This window comes from Eretmochelys imbricata, chromosome 27, assembly GCF_965152235.1.
Source record: "Eretmochelys imbricata isolate rEreImb1 chromosome 27, rEreImb1.hap1, whole genome shotgun sequence".
NCBI lineage: Eukaryota > Metazoa > Chordata > Testudines > Cheloniidae > Eretmochelys > Eretmochelys imbricata.
Window position 1 is genome coordinate 16,008,578 of NC_135598.1, and position 22,274 is coordinate 16,030,851.

General features: G+C 40.8%; 1 protein-coding gene across 3 annotated transcripts in view; it reads right to left on the reverse strand.

Annotated features, from left to right (window-relative positions):
* The window catches only part of BRCA1 (BRCA1 DNA repair associated), a 49,483-nt gene that overhangs the window by 14,667 nt on the left and 12,542 nt on the right, over positions 1-22,274 (reverse strand). Inside the window, exons 8-14 of one of the 3 annotated variants that reach the window (XM_077806217.1) lie at positions 22,205-22,250; positions 18,836-18,984; positions 12,726-12,811; positions 10,278-10,452; positions 5,200-5,332; positions 1,977-2,176; positions 883-1,208 (exon numbers count right to left, since the gene is read on the reverse strand). In XM_077806217.1, the coding sequence (XP_077662343.1) occupies positions 883-1,208; positions 1,977-2,176; positions 5,200-5,332; positions 10,278-10,452; positions 12,726-12,811; positions 18,836-18,984; positions 22,205-22,250 (1,115 nt within the window). Of the gene's footprint in view, positions 1-882; positions 1,209-1,860; positions 2,177-5,199; positions 5,333-10,277; positions 10,453-12,725; positions 12,812-13,997; positions 15,624-18,835; positions 18,985-22,204; positions 22,251-22,274 lie in introns of those variants that run through there. The other 2 variants (XR_013344617.1, XM_077806218.1) reach the window with 2 other exon arrangements.

Consider the following 22,274-nt stretch of genomic DNA (forward strand, 5'->3'; position numbering starts at 1 on the left):
GAAATTAAACATATGTCAATGGAAGTTGTAAGTACAACATACAGTGGAGAGGTATTTTGAAACAAATGGAGATATTCTATGCCAACAGGCACATAGACACAACCGTTACTTCAAAAATGACATTCATTTTGCCTTTAACAACAGAAATTATTTGATTGGCTTACATAAATTCAAGTAAAGCAATACTCTATTATACTGTAATTCAGATCAATCTGGAAACATGTGCTGCAGTTATCAGAGGCATTAAGCCAATATTCAACTTCTGATGGCAACAAAACATTAAAAGTCCAGATGATGTGAAAGCTCAGTGATATAACCATCTGTTTCAATCTACTTACAAAGAAGGATTTTAACTAGCATGTTCATTGTTGTAGAAATCTAGAGTTTTCCAGTTATCTATTAACAAAATAAAATCAATAGCTATATAGTAAAAGAAATTACTCAGCTCTGTTACTCCTCTAGCTGCACTTGTCTGCATCATACCTGGCTCTAGCCTACTGCTATGAGCCTCTAAAACTTGCAAGAAGTCTACTCAAATGTATAAAAAAAAAATTATGTTCTTTGAGGTGAGAGTCTCCCTTGCTTTGGAACAACGAGCCTTCTTTTTGCCTGCTTATGTGGATGGCTTTCCAATCCATTTAGAAGCTCTGAACCATACCTAATTGCATCATTACATATAAACCCCCATATTTATCAGTACTAGCTAACAAGGCAGTATCTAATTTCAAATACTCTGGTATTATTAATGGGTAATTCATGTCAAATTAAGTTTTGTTGCATATAGATCTCTTTAGGGAGAGGTTAAAATTTTATTTAGGATCACAGGGGTCATGGTATATATATATTAACAGGGGATTGACAAGGGTAGTGAAATACACTTACAAGCTCACTCTGGTTCAGACCTGATGCCACAATTGACATTTGTCTCCTACAGGTCACAACTGGGCTTTTGGCATTTTCTTTTACAACTCCAGTGTGCAGAGCAGATGCAGAGGAATATGCCCTTCTCTCCTGCTTACATCCCTGAGTGCTCTTCCCATTATTAGCATTCCACGATATGGCAGCACTATTTGTTGATTCTGCAGTTTGACAGTTTGTAAGTCTTTCAGAAAATTTCAAGGGAGAGCTGTTTGGAGTCCTGCTCTCATTCCCACACGGAACAGCTGCAGTGTTTAGCTTTGTTCCAAATTCCTGCTCAGCGGCATTTTCTGAAGGAAAGAGGAATCAGTAACTGAAACAGTCCCAGTCTTTAATTACAGTTTCTCATTGCAGTCATGCTGGAGGATGTTGCTCCATCTCTTAAATTTATAGGCTACAGTCATTTTCTCTGCTTAAACAACGGGGAGTCCTTGTGGCACCTTAAAGACGAACACATTTATTTGGGCAAAAGCTTTCATGGGCTAAAACCCACTTCATCAGATGCATGGAGTGGAAAATACAGTAGAGAGGTATAAATACACAGCATGTGGGTTTTAGCCCACAAAAGCTTATGCCCAAATACATTTGTTAGGCTCTAAGGTGCCACAAGGACTCCTCGTTTTTTGCTGACACAGACTAACATGGCTACCACTCTGAAACCTTTCTCTGCTTAGTTATTCACTACTTCACCTTTACCTCATTCATTATTTAAAATCACCAAGAATCATAATTTTTCCTGATCTAGAGCTAAGGTGCTCAAACACCTGTGAAACATATCAGGCTACAATTAGCATTTCCTGAGAATACTATGAATTTGGGACTAAAACATTAAAATTCATTATTGTATCAGAGAACTATCCCCTCCCAAACAGTACCAGGAATTATTCAGGTTTCAAAAGATTAAAAGTCTCTTGATTCACAAGACGACACTATACAGTTAATTTAAATGCATGTTCTTCACGATCTCTCTCATTATGGAGATATAACCCAGACCAGTGACTGGGGTACAAGTAGAAGCCAAAAGGCAGATGTTGGGTTTGATCAGTTCTCTGAGTTACCTGATTCAAGTCTATACCGATTACATGGTTTCATTGCCTCTTGTTCCAGCAGCACTGCCGCACCAACCCGCTGAAATGTGCCCTCCTGAGAGCGAGTTTTGGCTTTCCAAAGGCTCGGGCACCAGTGGCCTTGCTCCAGAGCTTTTTTTTTAAAAAGATGGGATTTAGGATGGGAAAGCTGTAAAGCAGGCGGCCTCAAACTAGAAAAGAATTATGAACAATTTATCATCTCCTTAGCTATCAGAGACATTGGATAGCAACAGTGGAATTACATGTTGGGGAATGATTAGCAACAGAACTAGTATGAAGGCACAAAAGCAGTACTGTTGAATTCAAATTGATTAAAATATTTTAAAAAACTGCATGTCGACATGTCGAACCGTCACGTAAATTTTCTCAAACTAACCCCAAAGGATAAATGCTAATAGCTTCCTGCTTAACAACATACCAGCTGTATTCACCACACTATCCAGCCTTGTAAAACAAACTTAATTTTGGTCTTTTCTCCATGCATCTAGGTTCCAGAAACTTTGCTAGAACCTGGGTCTCCCTTAAAAAGAACAGAAATCTTTGCTGATTTCACAGGACCAATATATCAGGGCTGTTGATTAATTGCAGTTAATTCACATGATTAATTAAAAAAATTAAGATTAAAAAAATTAATCACGATTAATCGCACTGTTAAACAATAGAATACCAATTGAAATTTATTAAATATTTTTGGATGTTTTTCTACATTTTCAAATATATTGATTTCTATTACAACACAGAAGACAAAGCGTATAGTGCTCACTTTATATTATTATTTTTTATTACAAATATTTGCACTGTAAAAATGATAAACAAAAGAAATAGTATTTTTCAATTTTCCTCATACAAGTACTGTAGTGCAATCTCTTTATCATGAAAGTGTAACTTACAAATGTAGATTTTTTTGTTATATGACTGCACTCAAAAACAAAACAATGTAAAACTGTAGAGCCTACAAGTCTACTCAGTCCTACTTGTTGCACAGCCAATCGCTAAGACAAACAAGTTTGTTTACATTTATGGGAGATACTGCTGCCTGCTTCTTGATGCATTAATTAAATTTGTGACTGAACTCCCCACATTCTGCCATATATTTCATGTTATAGCAGTCTTGGATGACGACCCAGCACATGTTTGCTTTAAGAACACTTTCACAGCAGATTTGACAAAATGCAAAGAAGGTACCAATGTGAGATTTCTAAAAATAGCTACAGCCCTTGACCCAAGGTTTAAAAATCTGAAGTGCCATCCAAAATCTGAGAAGGACGAGGTGTGGAGCATGCTTTCAGAAGTCTTAAAAGAGCAACACTCAGATGCAGAAACTACAGAACCCAAACCTATGAAAAAGAAAATCAACCTTCTGCTTGTGGCATCTGACTCAAATGATGTAAATGAACATGAGTCAGTCTGCTCTGCTTTGGATTGTTATTGAGCAGAACCTGTCATCAGCACGGACGCATGTTCTCTGGAATGGTGGCTGAAGCATGAAGTGACATTAATCTTGAGCGCATCTGGCACGTAAATATCTTGCAACGCTGGCTACAACAGTGCCATGCGAACGCCTGTTCTCATTTTCAGGTGACATTGTAAACAAGAAGCAGGCAGCATTACCTCCTGCAAATTGTAACCAAACTTGTTTGTCTGAGCGACTGGCTGAAGTAGGACTGAGTGAACTTACAGGCTCCAAAGTTTTACGTTGTTGTATTTTTGAATGCCCTTTTTTGGTACATAATTCTACATTTCTAAGCTCATCTTTCATGATAAGGAGATTGCGCTACAGTATTTGTATTACGTGAACTGAAAAATATTATTTCTTTTGGTTTTTTACAGTGCAAATATTTGTAATAAAAATAAATACAAAGTGAGCACTGTACACTTCGTATTCTGTGATGTAACTGAATATATTTGAAAATGTAGAAAACATCCAAAAATATCTAAATGATATTCTTTTATTGTTTAACATCACGATTAATCTTTTTAATTGCGTAATTAATCACAATTACTTTTTTTAATCCCTTGACAGCCCAATTTATCTTTTCTCCCCTACCTCCTCCAACCAATACCTCAAGTTCCTATTTCATCTCCCAGCTGTCTTTGACAGACATGTGCAATGTATGCTTACATTTAGGAAACACACAATCAACCACCAAACAGTAATTAAACAAGGGTGATTGAATAAATAAATATTTCAAACTATCTTCCTGCACTTAGTTACCTTGAAGAGGTTTGTCTTCCCTATGCTTACATCTTATTACGGACAGAGTATCTGCCAGTAATTTTAGTTTTAACATTTTATTTCTGGGCACACATCATAGAAATTAGTGCTGGAAGAGACCTACTAAACATCTCCAAAGCCCAATGGCGACTTGCTCCCTACAATTTGTTTTCTAGTATTTTGTACAGTACAAATTTAAAGGATCTAGTTGATGGGGCTTTGTTATTCCAGTCTAGCAAATCTCACTGCTGGGGCAAGTTTCCATGATATTTAGCCTGAAGTTTTCCCCTTTACTCAATTTGGTTCTGTTACTTGTAATTACATTTCCTCAGATCAACCTGAATTCTTCTTGTTCTTCCCTGATGTTTACACCCTTCAATTATTTGTACGGTGTGCGCCTGTTTTCATTTAAAAATGAAAGCCAAACTCTTCCTTTTCTACTAACCAAAGGCACTGGCCATAAATAACTTCAGGGCGCAATACAATATGGATCGTTTGTAAACTAATCACACTTCTGTAGAATAGTCCATCTCTAGTTTAATCCTATCTCTACTGAAGTCAATTATTGACTTAAGTGGGGACAGGATTTTAACCCTATTACTTGAACTGATAGACTGGAGGGCCTTGAAAAGAAACTTCCAGATCCCACTGATCTCTACACAGTCAACACAAGAACAGCCCCTACTTCTCTATCCCGAAAGACGGAAAAACAAGTCTGCTCTAAACTCCGGTTTCCTGTATGCATGCTGCAAAAGGGTTAATCCTGCATCACTGAAATAGTTTGCGTGTCTGTCATTAAACAGAGATGACAGAACAAGCTACATGATATCTAAATAAAATAAATAAATAAATAAATAAATATTATTTTGGCTAGAAATGGAATCGCCAATCAAGGAAATACTAACAAAATGCAGCCTTTCTGCTTCAAGGTGCTAATTGTTCGTAGAAGACCATAAATGACAAACAAAAAGCATTTACCCTTCTTCTTCTAGCTCTTTATTTTTTGTGTTGGAATGATCACTTGGCATTACATGGAACCCATCAGCTGAAAGTCCCTTTGAACTGCTGATTTTGTGATTTTCAAGATTTACTTCTGAAATTAATGCTGTTCCTTCAAAAGAAAAACAATATTTACAAAAACCCAAGAGAAATAAAACACTAGTGTTTTCAACCTTGTTCTTAAGGGAAGAATTCAATTATTTCTTTAAAGCAGCAACCTTGAGACAAATCAGATTTGTTTTAAAACAGAAAGTATTCCAGAGAAAAAAAATGGAAAACATCAAGTAAAGCAACAGGCATATGCAACCGTTATCACCAGGAGAATGACTGAAAAAGAACAATTTTCTAGGCTAAGGACACACAGCTACATACGAACAATACACGGTTTGAGCGAACTATAGTGCCAGTAGCACATTTTACTGTCAATAATGGTGAAATGAGATTAGTTTTTACGTAATTTTCACTATGCTGCAGAATTATAATGCAGCACTTATCATGAAAAAAATGGAACCATATTAATTTCTGACCCCTGCAAAAGAAAAAGTTACGTCTTACAGACTATAAAATCCCAATGTCCCCAAATCAAAATGTGTATAAAATACTTCCCCATTTGAAACATAGCAAACTTCATATATTCAATCATTTACAAAAACAAGGTGTCAACTGATGCGTTAGGTGAAACTAATGATGAAATAACAGGGAAAAGTAGAAACATTAAGGCAAAATTCTGCTATTTTATACACTTTTTATTTATAAAGCCTCAAAAACATATTAACGTATCTCTGTTCACCAGTAAGTGTTTTAGAAAGGCAAATACTTAATGGCTGGGAGATGCTTGTAATTTTTAACAAGCCATCAATAATTGTAATCAGTTTTAAGCTTTTATGAGAAAGCCTGAAATCCATATTCTAGCATGACAACATAAACAAGGTTTGTATTAATTAAAATTGTTTTAAGTCACTTTCTAGCCTGAAGGAAACTAATCATTGATTTCCCAACTTAATCCTCAAACACTGTATTTATAGTTATCTTATGAGTTTGGCTTATTGAATTTAGAAATGTCACACAAACACTCATTCAAAAGTGAGCTCCACCGGGAATAATGTGTCTCTCATACCGAATTAGGCCCACCAGTGTCAACACGCTTTTCAGTTACGAGACATAGGAGAAGTTTAATCACATGAATTATATTCCTAAAGTACAGGATATTTTTGAACTCAAAACGTAAGAGGACTGCTCACACAGCAGCTGAATAGTCTGTTCAAATGGAAAAAGGAAAGGGTTATGAACAGTAATTAAAAAGCCATTATGTTCCAGGCACCTTTCTGACTGGAATTTCCATTTTCCATCGCTGTCATTATCGTTGCAAACGGGATGTGAACTAAGAACCTTTCAGTTCGCACCAGAAGCGTCCATGGGAGGCAGTCCCAGCCCAGCACTCTGGCGTGCACGGCCGTTCATACCCGTGTGGTCTGAACTGCGGGCCCATGTAAACAAGCCCTTCGACTTCTTGACATTTGTCAACCACTAAACCCAAGTTTCTGAAAGGGTACCTTTAAGTGATTCAGCCTGGTCATTTTTTCACTTGTACTGTATCTTTTTTCCTTTTTTAATTTTATGCAGGCTGTACTGCTCCCTGATATTTGTGTGACCTGCTCCCCTGCCTGTGCCCTGGAGCCTTTGCGGGGCCCCACTGCCCCTAGCTCTTTTGGTCTCTCTTTGGCTTCATCTTGTACCTGCAGTCCCCCCCCGCCGCTTTGTGGAAGAGTCCAGGGTGTTTCATTCACAATGAGTGAAGATGAATGCAGGTTAAGTTGGATAAATGGAACTTTATTAAGCCTGGTGGCCTGCTTTGGCCATGAGTTTGAGTTGCTTGCAGTCTAACTCTGGGACACACCCGCTCCACTGCTGTCCCCTCAATAACAGTCCCTCCAGGGATCATGTGTCCTCTGACTTCAGTTCCACTGATTGTGATACACAGGGAAGAGCTCTATGCCCACCTTGTGGGATGCAAGCACATTGCACAGTTACAAGTTCACAGAACGACTGCGAAAGAGCACACACACAGGCTCCTGGAACTGTACATTAGTACAGTGACCTCACCCTTGAGTATGAAACTAGGAAATTAAATTGTCAATTGACTGACTCTGCCCAGAGTTCTGTCTGATGCAAACTGTAAACAAACTGAACAAAAAATATTTTTTCTTTCAGTTTAGTATTTAAGGTGCAACTGGTTACAAAAGAAAGAAAAACAAGTATCAGAAATTTGGTTCTCAGGTGACAGTGTCCCTTGTACTATGAGAGAAGGACTCCAAAACACAAACAGAAACCTAACAATGCTAAATTCCAACAAAAGCCCTCCCTCTATTAGTGTAGGTGGGAAGGAGGAATAAAACGACACAAACTATGCAGCAGTGTACGCCTAGGAAGTCAAGGCATTAAAGTAACATCGTGGCTTCACCTAGGCCCACCTCTCCTTCACAATAAATCGACAGCGGGGATTCATCTTAGCTAAATGCCCAAAGCCTTTAAGGAGCGAGCCAGAGAGAAACCATCCATTTACGGACCTCAAGGCACAGATGATGCAGATGCAGGATACTGCATAGATATTCTAGAGTTAGCTCTCTAAATCCCCGTGTACAAGGAGCTCAGTGTTAGAACGGAGTCAGCAATTAGTTGGAGTCAAAGAAAATACACCAAATAGGAGCACTGTGCTGCTTACTGAAAGAAGACTGTGGGCTTTATTATCTAGGAGATGAACTAACGCAAGACAGCCACAAAACAACGTGCTGATGGAAAAACACTTTAAACCACTAACCATGGCAACCGACTCTTCTAGCGTTTCATCCATGAACTCCTGAGCAACAACAAAAATTAACTTAGTAACACATAAGCAGCAGAGCCATTGGTGTAGCCATAGCATATTGCACTGACAAGAGACTTCAGTTCTTAGAAAGACTATAGGTACAAGACCAAAGACATACGCAGCATACTGTATGCGAGCAACACCAACCGAAAGAACGATCAGGAAACCATAGGCTGTTTGTGCCATTTGACTGGCCCCCTGTAGCAGTGATGAAAAACACTTCTGGACCCTACCTTAAAGAATCCTGCAGTGATATTCCCACAGCCAGTAAATTTTGACAGGATAATGAATTGAACACAAGGTATTATTACACATATTAGTATTCAGATTATTCCAGCTGCCCTCAAAGAGGAAGGGTAACGGACAGAAATAAGTCTCTCAAACTGGAAATAAGGCATACATTTTTAAACAATGAGGGTAGTTATCCATTGCACAGCTTACCAAGCGATGTGGTAATACAACATCACTTGAAGTCTTCGAATCAGAATTGTAGGTCTTTCTAAAAGTGTGCTACTTCAATCACAAGCTACTGTGCCCAAAGTAGGAAATGCTGGTGGATGTTCTCTGGCCTGTGTTATGCAGGTCAGACTAGATGATCACAATACTTCCTTCCGGCCTTAAAATCTATGAATTTCTTTGAAATGTCATATTCAAAAGCCTAACTAAAGCCCTTTCCTTAGTACACACACATGCAGGGGGCCTCACCCTATCCTCAGCGTATTATTCATACGGTAAGTTTCCCACGACAATTTAAATCAGGGGTGGGCCACATCTGGGACTAGCAATTGTAGGGCAGGCCATGAATGCTCACAGAATTGGGGCTGGGGGCTCTGGTTGGGGGTGGGGGCTCTGGGGTGAAGCCAGAAATGAGGAGTTCACGGTGCAGGAGGGGGCTCCGGTCTGGGGTGGCGGAGTACGGGGGTTGAGGACTTTGGCAGCAGGGGGATGGGCTCTGGGGTGGGGCTGGAGATGAGGAGTTTGGGGTGCAGGAGGGTGCTGCGGGCTGGGATTCAGGGTGAGAGGGCGATCAGGCCTGGGGTTGGGGTGCAGGCTCTGGCTGGGGGTGCGGGCTCTGGGGTGGGGCTAGGGATGAGGGGTTTGGGATGCAGGAGGGTGCTTCGGGCTGGGATCGAGGGGTTTGGAGGGTGGGAGGGGGATCAGGGCTGGGGCAGGGGGTTGGGGCATGGCTCAGGGATGTAGACTCCAGGCAGTGCTTACCTCAAGCGACTCCTGGAAGCAGTGGCATGTCCCTTTTCCGGCTCCTATGCGGAGGCAGGGCCAGGCGGCTCTGCACGCTGCCACGTCCACAGGCACTGCCCCTACAGCTCCCATTGGAGCACCAGAGGGGGCCATTGGAGCGTGCAGAAGCCAGAGGGGGGCCACGCTGCTGCTTCCAGGAGCTGCGTGGAGCAGCCCCCTGACCCTACTCCCCGGCTAGAGCACCGGAACGGGGCAAGTCCCAGCCCCCGCTCCCCAGCAGGAGCTCGAGGGCCAGCCTAAAACAGCGGGTGGGCCGGATTCAGCCTGCAGGCCGTCGTTTGCCCACACCTGATTTAAATACTTCTCAGAGTCAGTGCTCTACTTTGCAGTCCCCAAGGAGGGACTCTGTTCACATCCTGTCCAGAGAATTTACACTCCGCTATAAAACATCTACTTCCTCCCTCTCTACCTGTCAGCAGTCTGGACCTGTCCTGCATCATCACCTACAGCCAAGCGATACTGAAATCACCTCCATTCTGTTTCGCCAAAGGACAGTCCTACAGTGAGAGAAGGTGGAGACCTCTTGAGGATTTAGCAGCTCTCACAGCCCCCATCCATCCAAGGGACCAAAGACAGTCAGACTGGAACGAATGTCCACAAAACAAGCAGCATGGATCAGTATTGCTAAGCAATGAGGCCTACCTAATTTCTTTTTGAAAATATCTTAAGCAAGAATCATTTTATGAGAGTCAGGAACAGACAAGTGCGTGTTTTGTAGCCTATGAATTTTACCACGTAAATCATATAAGCACAAAAACGCCACTATTATATTCTGTGCATTTCACTGAATAACTGAGTTTAAGCAAAACTATATTAAGATTAAGCCAGCTCAACCCAACACCTCAGCTCCTGGGGGGAAAAATAATCATGAGATTCTCAGCAAGTTGTTTGGAACAAAGGTTAAAAATAATTTTCATTGATGTTCTGTTACCTCTAGCTGGTCTCGTTTGTCCCACTGCGAGTGTTCCTTCCACTCTGGAAGGAGGCAGTTCACTGTGTGGGGCTAGGAATTCAAAGCCCTGGCTTCCATGCTCTTCCAGCACGGCCTCAAGTACAGCCATTTCCTGTTGAAGTTCTTTTAAGTTGTTTTGCATGGCATCCTTCTGCTGCAATAAAAGAAACTACATTGTGCTACCAGGAGTCAGCTCAATTGCTAAACAGTAAAAAATAACTTCTATTCAAATAGTTGTGAATGGAACCACAGCAGAACAATTCTGATTCAACATACTGAATGTAATTCATTTACATACTGGGTGCTTGGGAAATTACTGAGTTTTTATTGTAAAAACAAACCATGTCATGGCAGAAGAAAAAAAAAATACATTCACTTTGCAATTGCAAAACATTTTGAAACAGACTCCCAAGTTATCACAGCCTCGCAGTTAGCAGCAAATACAGGCGTTGGTTTCTACAGAATGATTTACACAATTCCAATAATCGATTACTACTTTTTCCTTCCAGTCATCTTAACCTGTTGAATGCCCTAAGACAACACGTCTAACAAAATGGCCCTTGCATGCCCACTGAATTGGTCCTAACTTGCACATGCTATTTATTCAGCAGTGGCAAAGGTCCCTATTACATGAATTCCAGGCATACTGAGCCTAGTACATGAAGGGTTAATAGGCCACTTTATTTAGAAAGGTTTCAGAGTAGCAGCCGTGTTAGTCTGTATTCGCAAAAAGAAAAGTAGTCCTTGTGGCACCTTAGAGACTAACCAATTTATTTAAGCTTTCGTGAGGTGCCACTAGTACTCCTTTTATTTAGAAAGTGGTAGTACAGAGCCTCTAATTAAAATTTATGTTTGCTCTCCACTATAACTCAGAATCCCAACAGCTGTTTTCAAATAGGAAAATATTGCATCCCTTCCCTTCTTAATGCTGTCTCTGATCCTTGAAAACTGCTGTGCCTTCTACTAAAAATATGCCATTTACCTTCTTACGCCTCACAGAATACATGGCTTCAAAGGATGCTTTTATAAACAAACAGTTTTCCAAGCTCGACAGAGGTGGTTTCTATAACAACAGTGGCTATTACGTTGCCAGTTCCACCACTGCCACCATGTGGAACTTTCTGGTTATTGCATCACTGACCAAGAGAAATGAGAAGAATAACTCTTTCATCAATAAGTCCAGCCCAAAGCTCTTAGGATTTGTGTACACTGGGCTTTTCAGGGCATGTCTACACTACAAAATTAAGTCGACATAACTTACTTCGGCATACAGCCGCCACAGTAATTACATTGCTTGTGCGTGTCTACTCTTGGCTCCTTGTGTCAGCGGTGCACATCCTCACCGGCAGAACTTGCATTGATTGTACTGTCAGTGTGGGGCACTGTGGGACGGCTTCTGAAAGCCAGTAACAGTTGTTGAAAGAAAAACAGTGTCTACACCAACACTGCACTGACCTAATTACGTCGACTCTATGCCTCCATAGAGATGGAGTTATTAAGTCGGCGTAGCCAGGTAGTTACATCGCAGAAGAAAAATTTTAGTGCAGACACTTACATAGTTAGGTCGATGAAAACTGCCTTGTGTCGATCTAACTCTATCGTGTAGACAAGGCCTCAGTCACCAATGAAGCTGCACCACTGTAAACCCACAGCACAGCTGTGCTACACCGGTACAAACTATGACTTGCAATAGTGCAGCACACACTGGTTTGAACATGGAAGGGCCACCCACACAACAGAAAAGTGAAGTTTATTCTTCCTTGGATTCTCTGCTGAGACAGCCAACAGGGTGTGACAGGAGGCCAAGGGGAAGTTCTGTGGGCAGACCTGTCCACTGGAAACTGGACTGAGGTCAACCAGCCAGTATATATGACCCAGACCACTCTTTCAACGTGGTCTGGTCTGGAATCAGTGACCAAGAAGGCAAAGACTTTGTGCTTCTAATTAATCACCATAACAATCCAGTACCTCTTTCCCCACAGACAACTGGAATCAGATAATAATAATTAACCAGGGTTATAATTTTAAAAGGCTTTTTACCATAAATCCAACATCAGTTCCTACCAATGCAAACCTTTGGTGTAGGAAGCACAAGTTTCCAGCACTAATCAAATGCAGAAGGGAAGTTACAGACACCACCCACAATTAAGCATCAAAATCTTAATGCTATATGGTGAACAATCTGTAGTAGAATATGTTGCTAATGCATAAGGCAAAATCTGACAAATATCAGCATTAAAGCAGCTCTGCAATTCTGGATAGCTTAGTAGCTGAAACTAACCGCACCTTTTCAGTAGATCTGTGGCTTCCGGTGATGGTAGCTCCATAATTTTCACATGACTGTCTAGTTCCTAGATTTTATACTATCCAACCATATCTGGAAAGTGCGTTAAGCAGTTAGAGAGCTCAGTGCATGAACTTGCATACCTGTGTGGTAAGGATCTCACCCTGGGAGGACAGCCCAGAAGAATCTCCTTGGTGACTGGCTTCACTGTCATATCCGGATGCTTCACCTTGAAAAACAAAAGCTATGATTCATATATAAAAAAGTACTACTAATAACAACAACGACATCTCTCACTCACCACGGGGCCCATCACTGTATGTTCACAATACAGAAATTAAGGGTGACGTTTTCAAAAGCACCTAAATGACTTAGGAGCAAAAATCCCATATTCAGAAGTGACTTAAGCACATAGGCTTCTAAGGGAGCGATCTTCTAAAGCAGTGTTTCCGAAACTTTGGACGCTGCTTGTTCAGGGAAAGCCCCAGTGGGCCAGGCCAGTTTGTTTACCTGCCGCATCCGCAGGTTCGGCCGATTGCGGCTCCCTCGGCCCGCGCTGCTTTCGGCAGCCCCCATTGGCCTGCAGCAGCAAACCGCGGCCAGTGGGAGCCGCAATTGGCCGAACCTGTGGACACGGCAGGTAAACAAACCAGCCCGGCCCGCCAGGGGCTTTCCCTGAACAAGCGGCGTCCCAAGTTCGGGAAACACTGCTCTAAAGCACCAAAGTAACAAGAACACAAGTCCCTTCCAATGGGACTGGTGCTCTTAAGTCACCTGGGCACTTCTGAAAAATATTATTATTTATTTCTATTACTGTAGTACGTAGGAATCCTAGTTATGCCCATCCTAAGTATCACTTAATATCAATGGAACTTAAGAGCTTTTGAAAATTTTACCTTAGGTCTGTGTCCTAAGAATAGCTTATGTAAGCATCTTTAGGAAAAAAAAAAGTAATTATCCTGTGAATTTAAAACTTCTCAGAGTAGTAAGTAATGTAGAGCTGAACAGCAAAAGATATCGACTACCACTTTCATGGATATTTTTTCTAGAAAAACCACCTTAGAACGAACAGTGAAGTTTTGTCAGCAGATCTAGGAACCAAATTCTCATATGAAAGTCAGCCCTTTAGTCAACAGGGGTTGGGGCCAAATTAATTCCAGGCTCTATTTTAGTCATTTCCTCTCTGCTCTAAAAATTACTATGAGAATTTAACTTAAAGGAAACAAAAATGAACACAAATGCAGAAAAGTAAATTTATTTATACTTCTGATTTGATTGCACATTACTTAGATTGTAAGCTTTTGGGGCAGGGACTGTCTTTTTGTTCTGTGTTTGTACAGTGCCTGACACACTGGGACTCCTAAGTATCCAGTAATACAAATAATAAATTGGAGCAAGGATATCTTGCTTTGTACCTAAATTTGGTTGCATATTCTGGTCTCGTTGGTGTCCATCTTCCAAATCAGTTTTTCTTCCTGTCAGCTCTTCATTACCATTTGGACTAGCTTCTCTGCTTCCACTGAAACTGCTCATTTCTTTGGAACAAGGAGCTAGTGTTATGGGCTTCTTCAGCTCTTGTAGTCTATTGGTTGAATCTTCTGACATGTTGGACTGGGAAGAAAATAAGTTAACTGAGCATTCTGACTCTTGGCTTGGAGAAACACATGTATCTCTCAAGATGACTCTAGGCGATTTCTGTACAGCTTTATTATTGCCACTGCTACTGTTCAGCAATGCTAGAATCTCTTCCGGTGATGAAGACTCTACTGTAGACATGATCTGTTCTGTAGGCTGCAATGGTGTGCTTACTAATTTGCCAAATACTAATGCCTGAAAGCAAGGTAGTTCTTCATCTTCACTAGAATCCTCCTCGGAGGACTGCAATTTCCAGGCTGGTCTTCTGGGTTCCCGAACAAAGTTTTGAGACCTAGACTTAGAACTACTGCTGCCACTGTCCAGTTCTCTTAACGAGGCTCTCTCACCTGTTTTAACAAATACCGCAGAAATTTCTTTCCTATCAATTTCACAAATGCTTATGTTCTCTTTAATGTCATCAGCAGAGCACAATAAGCCATCAGGGGTCTCAGACAGCAATGGAAAACCACTAGTACCTTCAGTGGGCTGTTCCAGAGCCTCCTCTGAAATTAAGCACTCAGGCACACCTATGCTGGCAATTTGGGATACTTGTTCTTTATCACTCTTTACTTGTTTGCATTCCCCTTCATAACCGTTCTTTTCAATTACTTTGCAGCTAAATTCAGCAGGGCTTTGTTGACAAACTACAGGATATACCAGCACTGGCTTGGGCTGAAAATTTAATACTGGCCCTTTGTTTTCAGCTTCTTCAGCTTTTACTCCTTGATTGCTTCCTGTTTCATTAATTGTGCTTAAATCAGTTCTTTGGGAAATTCGCTCTTCTATATTTCTCTGGTCACCTAGGCTTCCGTTACTTTTGTTCTGACTTAATTGACTTTCTATCACCATTTCAGGTGAAATTCTCTTTTCCTTTGGTTGCCTTCGTTTTTGCAGTCTGCTCCTACTCTTAATCTTGGCAGTGGCTGCTCTTGGTGGTGAGAATAACTGCACTTGATCTGGAACTTGTGAAATATTCTTGCCATCGTCACTAACATGTCCACATTCGGTGTCCCTGGAAAAGTGAATTCCTGGACTACGCCCAGAAATACCTTTAGCAGATTCACATGTTTTAGGCTCATCTCTCTCACAAACCTCATCCAAGCCCACTGTTTTTTTAACATATGGAGGTTCATTTTTTAAGTCACTATTGTTATGCCTATATTCTACACTGCTAGCACCTGATTTCCTTAGAGTTTCAGAAGCAGTGCTTTCTGTCACAGATTCCTTCACTGGACTAGGATGAAGGGTAAATGACAGTCTTTTTGAATGTCTGAACATATTTCGGAAGTACTGTGTTTCTAGCTCACTGTCTTCAGTTTCTGTGTTCAACTCTGAAATGATTTTAGCTTCATGTGACTTTGAGTTTCTGAAACTTTCCAAGTCATTTTCTGTGCAATGTCTATTAGTCTTGGGTGAACACGCACACAACTCTCTGTTCTTGGGCTCGAATGCAGCACACTGATTATTCTCAGACAAATTCTGCACTAGGCAGGCAGCTTGATCCACATTTGTGGAATGAGGCTGCAGAAGTGAATGGCTTCCTTGATTTTCGTTATCTTGAGAATCTGTATCAGGCACAACAGAACAAGCATTTAAATCCTCCACTGATATTTCGTCATACAAGAGGCCTTTTCCAGTTTGCATCCCATCGGAACAATTTTCAGGATTAGGGGGTGTTTTATCTACTTCCAAGGCATTGCCCTTCAGATCAGTGTCTGACAGAAGTATGCTATGGTTCAGTACATCCTGCTGCTCATCAGGGTCTTTGCATTCAGGGACATGGACCAACACATTCATCTGCAATCCAGAGGAGGAATCTTTGCTTTCACTGGCATGCTTTCTTGCTCTCTCGTTTGGCTCATTTCTTCTCCTGGTTTCTTTTGTCATTTTTTCAGTCAGTAACTGAAGCCTCCTGCTGCGTCTGACTCGTTTATTTTCTGAATCAACTTTTTTTGGCTCTTCACTGCTTGGGTAACTATCAATCTGCAGCTCAGTCTGATCAGGGCAACTTGAGTTTCTATCCACTACCAGCTGCAGAGCACACACGGGTCTAGCTGAATGTCTGCTTCTTTTCGTTAATGAGCTTCTCATTTTTTTAGTATTCTTTCGGTCACGGGTATCCTGTGCCGGCTTTCCATCAGTGCTGTTGCAAGTTACTTTCTCAGTATCATTTTTCAATATGGATTCCCCCTCTCGGAGGGAAAGTTCTGCTGATATATTGTCCCCATTTTTCACACCCATGGGACTCCCGTTAACAACAGTGGAACCTTCACCACCTTTTTTCCTTCGAGCATTTCTACCAACAATGCACTGATTAACACCCTCAGAGTGCTTCTTTAGATCCTTTTCATCTCTCTTCTTGATGAAGTCCGCAGGTTGGAGATCAGAGGCAGTCTTTCTTTTCCGTTTTAATTTACTTGTTCTGGAATTACTTGAGGGTTTCATATCAGTAGTAACATCTTCCACTTTTGGAGTCAGTGGCATCTCTCTCGTGTGGACAAGAGGGTTTGACTTTCTCTCTCTTTTATATGTTTTCCCAAATATTTTATCTTCTATGTTATGCACAGTTGATTTTGACAAATTCTTATCATTTTCACATCCCACCACAACTTCTGTGCAGTTTACCATCAGGTCAGTCTTCTCTGAAATACAGGACTCTCTGTCTGATAAATATGAATCTCCATCTTCTGTGTCAGATGCCCCAGCAGGAGCATCCTGGGAGGAACCAGAAGAGAGCATCTCATTGCTTTTAGAAAACCACTCGTTGACTTTTTGAATGCTTCTCTTCAGTCTTTTCCCAGAAACTTGACTCAAAGGATTGCCGTGAAGAGTCTTGGGCTGCAATAGACTCTCCAAAGCAGGTTCCCTTTCGTGCAGGGAGTTACTCTCAGGTTGACATGTTTCTACAGCTTCTGTATGCTGGACACCATTACCTGACTTCTTGCTTTTATCTAATTGGTTTTCTGAGCTGTGCGCTAAGCCAGACTCTTTGTTTTCACTACTAAATGGAGTTTCCCCAGCATCCATTTCTTCTGCACTGTGGAATAAACTTGTGTCCTCATTCAGTAAAGAGCTGGCATTGCCTGTTCTGTCACGCTGTTCTGTCTGTGAGTTTGAAGCAGAAATGCCCTGGCTCTCTTTTAAATGACCCTCAGCCACATTCACTTGAGCAGCCTCGAAGTCTTCGATGCCATTCCAAGTGCCTTTGCTGTCTTCCTCTGAGACACCACATTCACCTGAAAATACATAAGACTTACAAGCTGTTAAGCACCTCAGGGTTTGTGTACACAGGAATAATGAAGTGCTTAACAGCTAATATTTTGTTTGCAAATACACGGAATTTTAATTTTATTAATAAAAACTAGTTATAGCTTAAAAAACCTACCTACATGAACACTCAGGTACAACTACCAGACTCACTAGATAACTAAACAAAAGATATTCCAGACCTAGCTCATCTCTCATTTTTCCAGGATACTTAATTTCAGAGTTTTTGTTACTCCCTCTACACTATTCTATTCCCTGATCTTCAAAGGCTAATTAACACCAAATCATTCATTTTTCTGCATTTTTAGGTGGGCATGTTATCAAGTTTTAATGTCTATTCTATACAATGTTATTCCATTTAAACTACAATAAGTCTTTCAATTGCCAGTCTTTCAACACATTTTTAGAAATATAATTACGACAACCAGTATGAGTAAGTTACAAAAGCAGACTTTGTTTGAATATCTGGAACTAACAGAAAGTTCACCAGCAAAAGAAAGGCAGAACTCCTTGTGAGTAGTTTGATTATACAGTCATGAAAGAGCCTCATTAACCCCTGCAGCTCCTGAAATTTCTCTGAATTGAATTAAGTTCAGTGTCTCTGTCCTTATCTTCAAGGTGCTCTATGGCCTGAGCACAGGACACCTAAAAGATGACTAAAGCTCCAGGATGAGAATTCTGGTAGACTACTCTGCTGCAAAATGGAACTTTTCCCATAAGGATAACGCTCGTCTGTGCAGGAGGCAGAGACGTGAAATGAGATTGTGGAATGAGCTCCCACAGGAACTACAGACCATCACAAACCTCACCACTTTCCACTCCAAGTGCAAGATGTACTTTTTCAACTTGTGTTCTTTAATTTAAAAACAAAAACAAAATCCTACCAATATAGTTCACTGCACACACTATTCTCCATATGGGGATAGGATGGGAGAAACACTGAACCACGTGGCATGTGTTCACCATGATGCTTAATGCACTAACGGAAGGCACTCAGATACTAACGTGATGAGGGTGATATAGGAACCCATGCAGCGATGAATTTGTTTTGCCCTTTAAACGAGTTCATTTTTCTGTTTCCATGCACACAGACCGTTAAACATCTGAGTCTGATACAGACAACCAAATGTCTAACATTTTTGTGTGTCTAATCTGTAAACAGTTAGCCTCAAAACTACACACGCTCTAGCCAAAGTCAACAAGAAAAATGAATTCAGTACAGTACTGAGTGTGCATATTACCTAAACATGAGAATGAAAGTTTTAATTTATAGGAAGCCAAAATTAATACTCTAATTTCAAACTTCCTTCCTGTCCATAAGCACTATCTGTCACAAAAATATCACACATACCTAAGATATCCGATGAGAGTATTTCTCCTGCATCTGACGTGCTAGGCCACATGTTGTATGGACTTTCACTTTCCTTCTCAGCATACTTTAGTTCTTCCTCCCGTTCTCCTTTTTGAGGTGGAGTCTGAAATAATTTTGTGTGTCCCATTCTGTTGGGAAGGATTATGAAAAAGAAAATCCATGTAGCCACAAGTGCAATAATGCTTGGACATAATCAGAAAATACTATTTTATACGCCATAGCAAACAAAGATTATTTACCAGGTAATTATTATTATTATTTCTGCTCCTCTGAAGACATCATCTTTCAGGATTCATTCTCATCCAACCCAGATCCCCTCGGAGTGTGGGTAACCCTTTCTGAAGTCTTTTTCCCCCTTGTACCTGATTTTACACTATCTCATATGGGGGGGGGGAAGCGAGAAAACGAACTGTTGTGGTTATGATGGTGCTGTACCAAATCCTTTGAAAAATACAGTACCTGATGTTTGCACCAAGGAAAAGAATGACCTGAACCTTCATAAATGAATCATCAGAATAGAAACCTAGAACATGAGGACTGTGTAGGAAGGGAAGCTTGCCATTGTGACCAAAGAATTGGAAAGATGCAAGATAGAAATATGTGAAATCTCAGAGCTGTGATGGAATGGCAGGGGCCATTTCATGATGATGGATGGGTATGCCATGTACTATGCAGGCTCTGTAAAAGTGAGAGAAAAAGTGGTTACATTTATCTTATCCAAGGAAACCTCCAAGTACGTACTTGGACATAATCTAGTCAGCAACAGAATCATCACAATTTGCCTTTGAGATAAGCCAGGTAATGTTGATCATATAGGTTTATGTCCCTACAACAGCAGCTGACGACAATGCAACTGATGAGTTCTATGAACGGTTTGAAAAGACACTCATTGAAACACCAAGTAAAGATATCACCCTTGTAACTGGAGACCTGAATGAGAAAGTTGGAGCTGTAAGCTCTCAAAGTAGTAAGGGGAAACAATGATCTGGGTTTACAAAATGAGAGAGGAAGGTGTTTAGTTGAATTCTGCTGTTTAATCATCTAGTCATTACAATCATAATCTTCACCCAACATCCTAGACGTTTATAGACATGGAGGTCATCTGACAGTGTGACAAAGATCCAAATCACCGATGTAATGATACATGGACATTGGAGAACAAGCATTCAATGGACAAAGATTTTCCTGAGTGCAGATTGTGAGTCAGGCCATCAACTGTTTGCCTCAAACATAAAATTAAAACTTAGGATAACACGTTTGGCAGGTCCACTGCATCTGGACCTGTCCAAAATCAACAAAAACTACATGACTTCTGTAAAGAATGCACCTGAGTCGTTGTCACAGGTGAAAGAGGAGAACAACCTGAATAAACTCTGGAATAAAATGAAAACTATCATGCTCAAAGCCCCCAAACCACACATTCCAAAAAGCCAGGGTCAGATGGCACTACAGCTAATGGAAAAGGTGTTCAAGCTGGCAAAAACACAATGCAGAGTGAAAGAGAGGCGTGAAGACTGAAGAATGCAGGAGAAAATACAAGGAACTGAGCACATGGATTCAAGGCAGACTAGACGAGACTGCCAGATGCTGCGACTGGAGGACAGGAGTTATAGAACTTGATAATTGACTTGTTCTGTTCGTTCTTGAAACATCCGGCATTGGTCACTGCTGGAAGACAGGACACTGGGCTAGATGAACCATTGGTCTGACCCAGTATGGTCATTCTTATGTTCTTATGGCAAGAGTAAACACAATAGGGCAAAATGCAAGGAACTTGAGAATTATAAAGGCAGTAATATTGCAAAAGCTATTCTCCCAGTGGTCAGTCTCCTTACTAAAAAGTTTTCCCCACGACCAACCATAATAAAAGATTACGATGATAGAGTTCTTACTGAAGATTACGATATCAAATGCAAGTGGAGTGATTACTGTGGCAATCTGTATCCTTCATCAGAACCACGTACTACACGTGACAGCAGAGAAGAGAATACAGAGCTGAAGCCATAAATCCTGAGAGAGGAAGCGGGGTGTGCTATTATGAAAATTAAGCCTAGGAAAGCACCATGGGTGAATAACATATCAGCAGAATTGCTAAAAGCGATTGGTGTCCACAGTTTTGATCTCATGTGGAAAATCTGCAATGATGTATGGATGACTAAAAACTGGCTGGAGAAGTGGACAAAGGGAATCTTTCTGCCCTTACCAAAGAACAGGGATATAACAGAATGCAGTAACTATTGTACCATCTCCCTGATATCGCACATGAGCAAAGTGCTACTCTACATAATTCAGGATACCATGAAGTACGATAGGAGCAGAACTACCATCACAACTATGTGATTTTAGAGAGGAATGAGACACAGATGATCAAATTTGCAAATATCCATATAACTGAAAACAAGGAGTATAAACACCCATTGATTACGTGATACCATCGGACATAACCATCAGCGGAGGATACAGGCAGACATGGAGACTCCAAAGCATCGAACTGAACTCATTGCAAGTCTCTTCTGTCAACAACAGAACATGGCGTGAACAGCAGCAATTGATTTTCCTTTGAGCTGGGTGTGAGACTAGGGTGAATTTTGCCCTCTAGTCTTTTCAACATGTTCACAAAATTTATTACAATTCAAGCTTTGGAAGGTTTTGAAAGTGGAAGGAGCTGAGGTTCTATTGGTGGACACTTCTTAACTGACCTCAGATATGCTGATGTTGACATGACACTTTTTGCTGCAACCACGCACATAATGCAATGAATAATGGAGCCTGTAAAAACATGTAATCAGGACTATTCCTGAATGTGGCAAAAATGAAATGCTTGTACGTTGCCATGATCAATAATAACATGATACAAATGGACATTACGATTAATGGTCAAGCTGTAGAGGGAGTAGATGAATTAAATTATCTGGGATCATATACATCCAACCAAGGAGGCTACTCTGAAGAAATTGGAAGCCTAGGAACGGTTTTCCTTTTGAAAGTGTGGAAAAACCAATGTATCTGGAAATGTATGAAGGAATGAAAAGCGTAATATTTTCCATAATGACTTATGGATGTGAATCCTGGGACACTACTGTTAGCTGTCAAGGGAGTGCAGAATGTGGGTAGAAATGGGATTTAACTGTAAACATGTCTTCAGACATGTTTTGTGAATAATGTTTACTACAGCATTGCTGTCTATTTGGAAAAATCCGTCAAAGGTGCCTAGCATCGCTAAATGCGGTAGGTCCCTCCTGACAGCACTGCAGCACATCTGATCCTCCAAAACCCAACAGGAAGGGGTTAAATGAGCTAAACTAGAAAATACCAACAACATTCCAAGTATTGTTCTCTTTTACTTACCCACAACCACCTGCTTTTTTAAAAAGATCTTCAGAAGAATCAGATCCTGGGAAAAAAAAACAAATCAGCG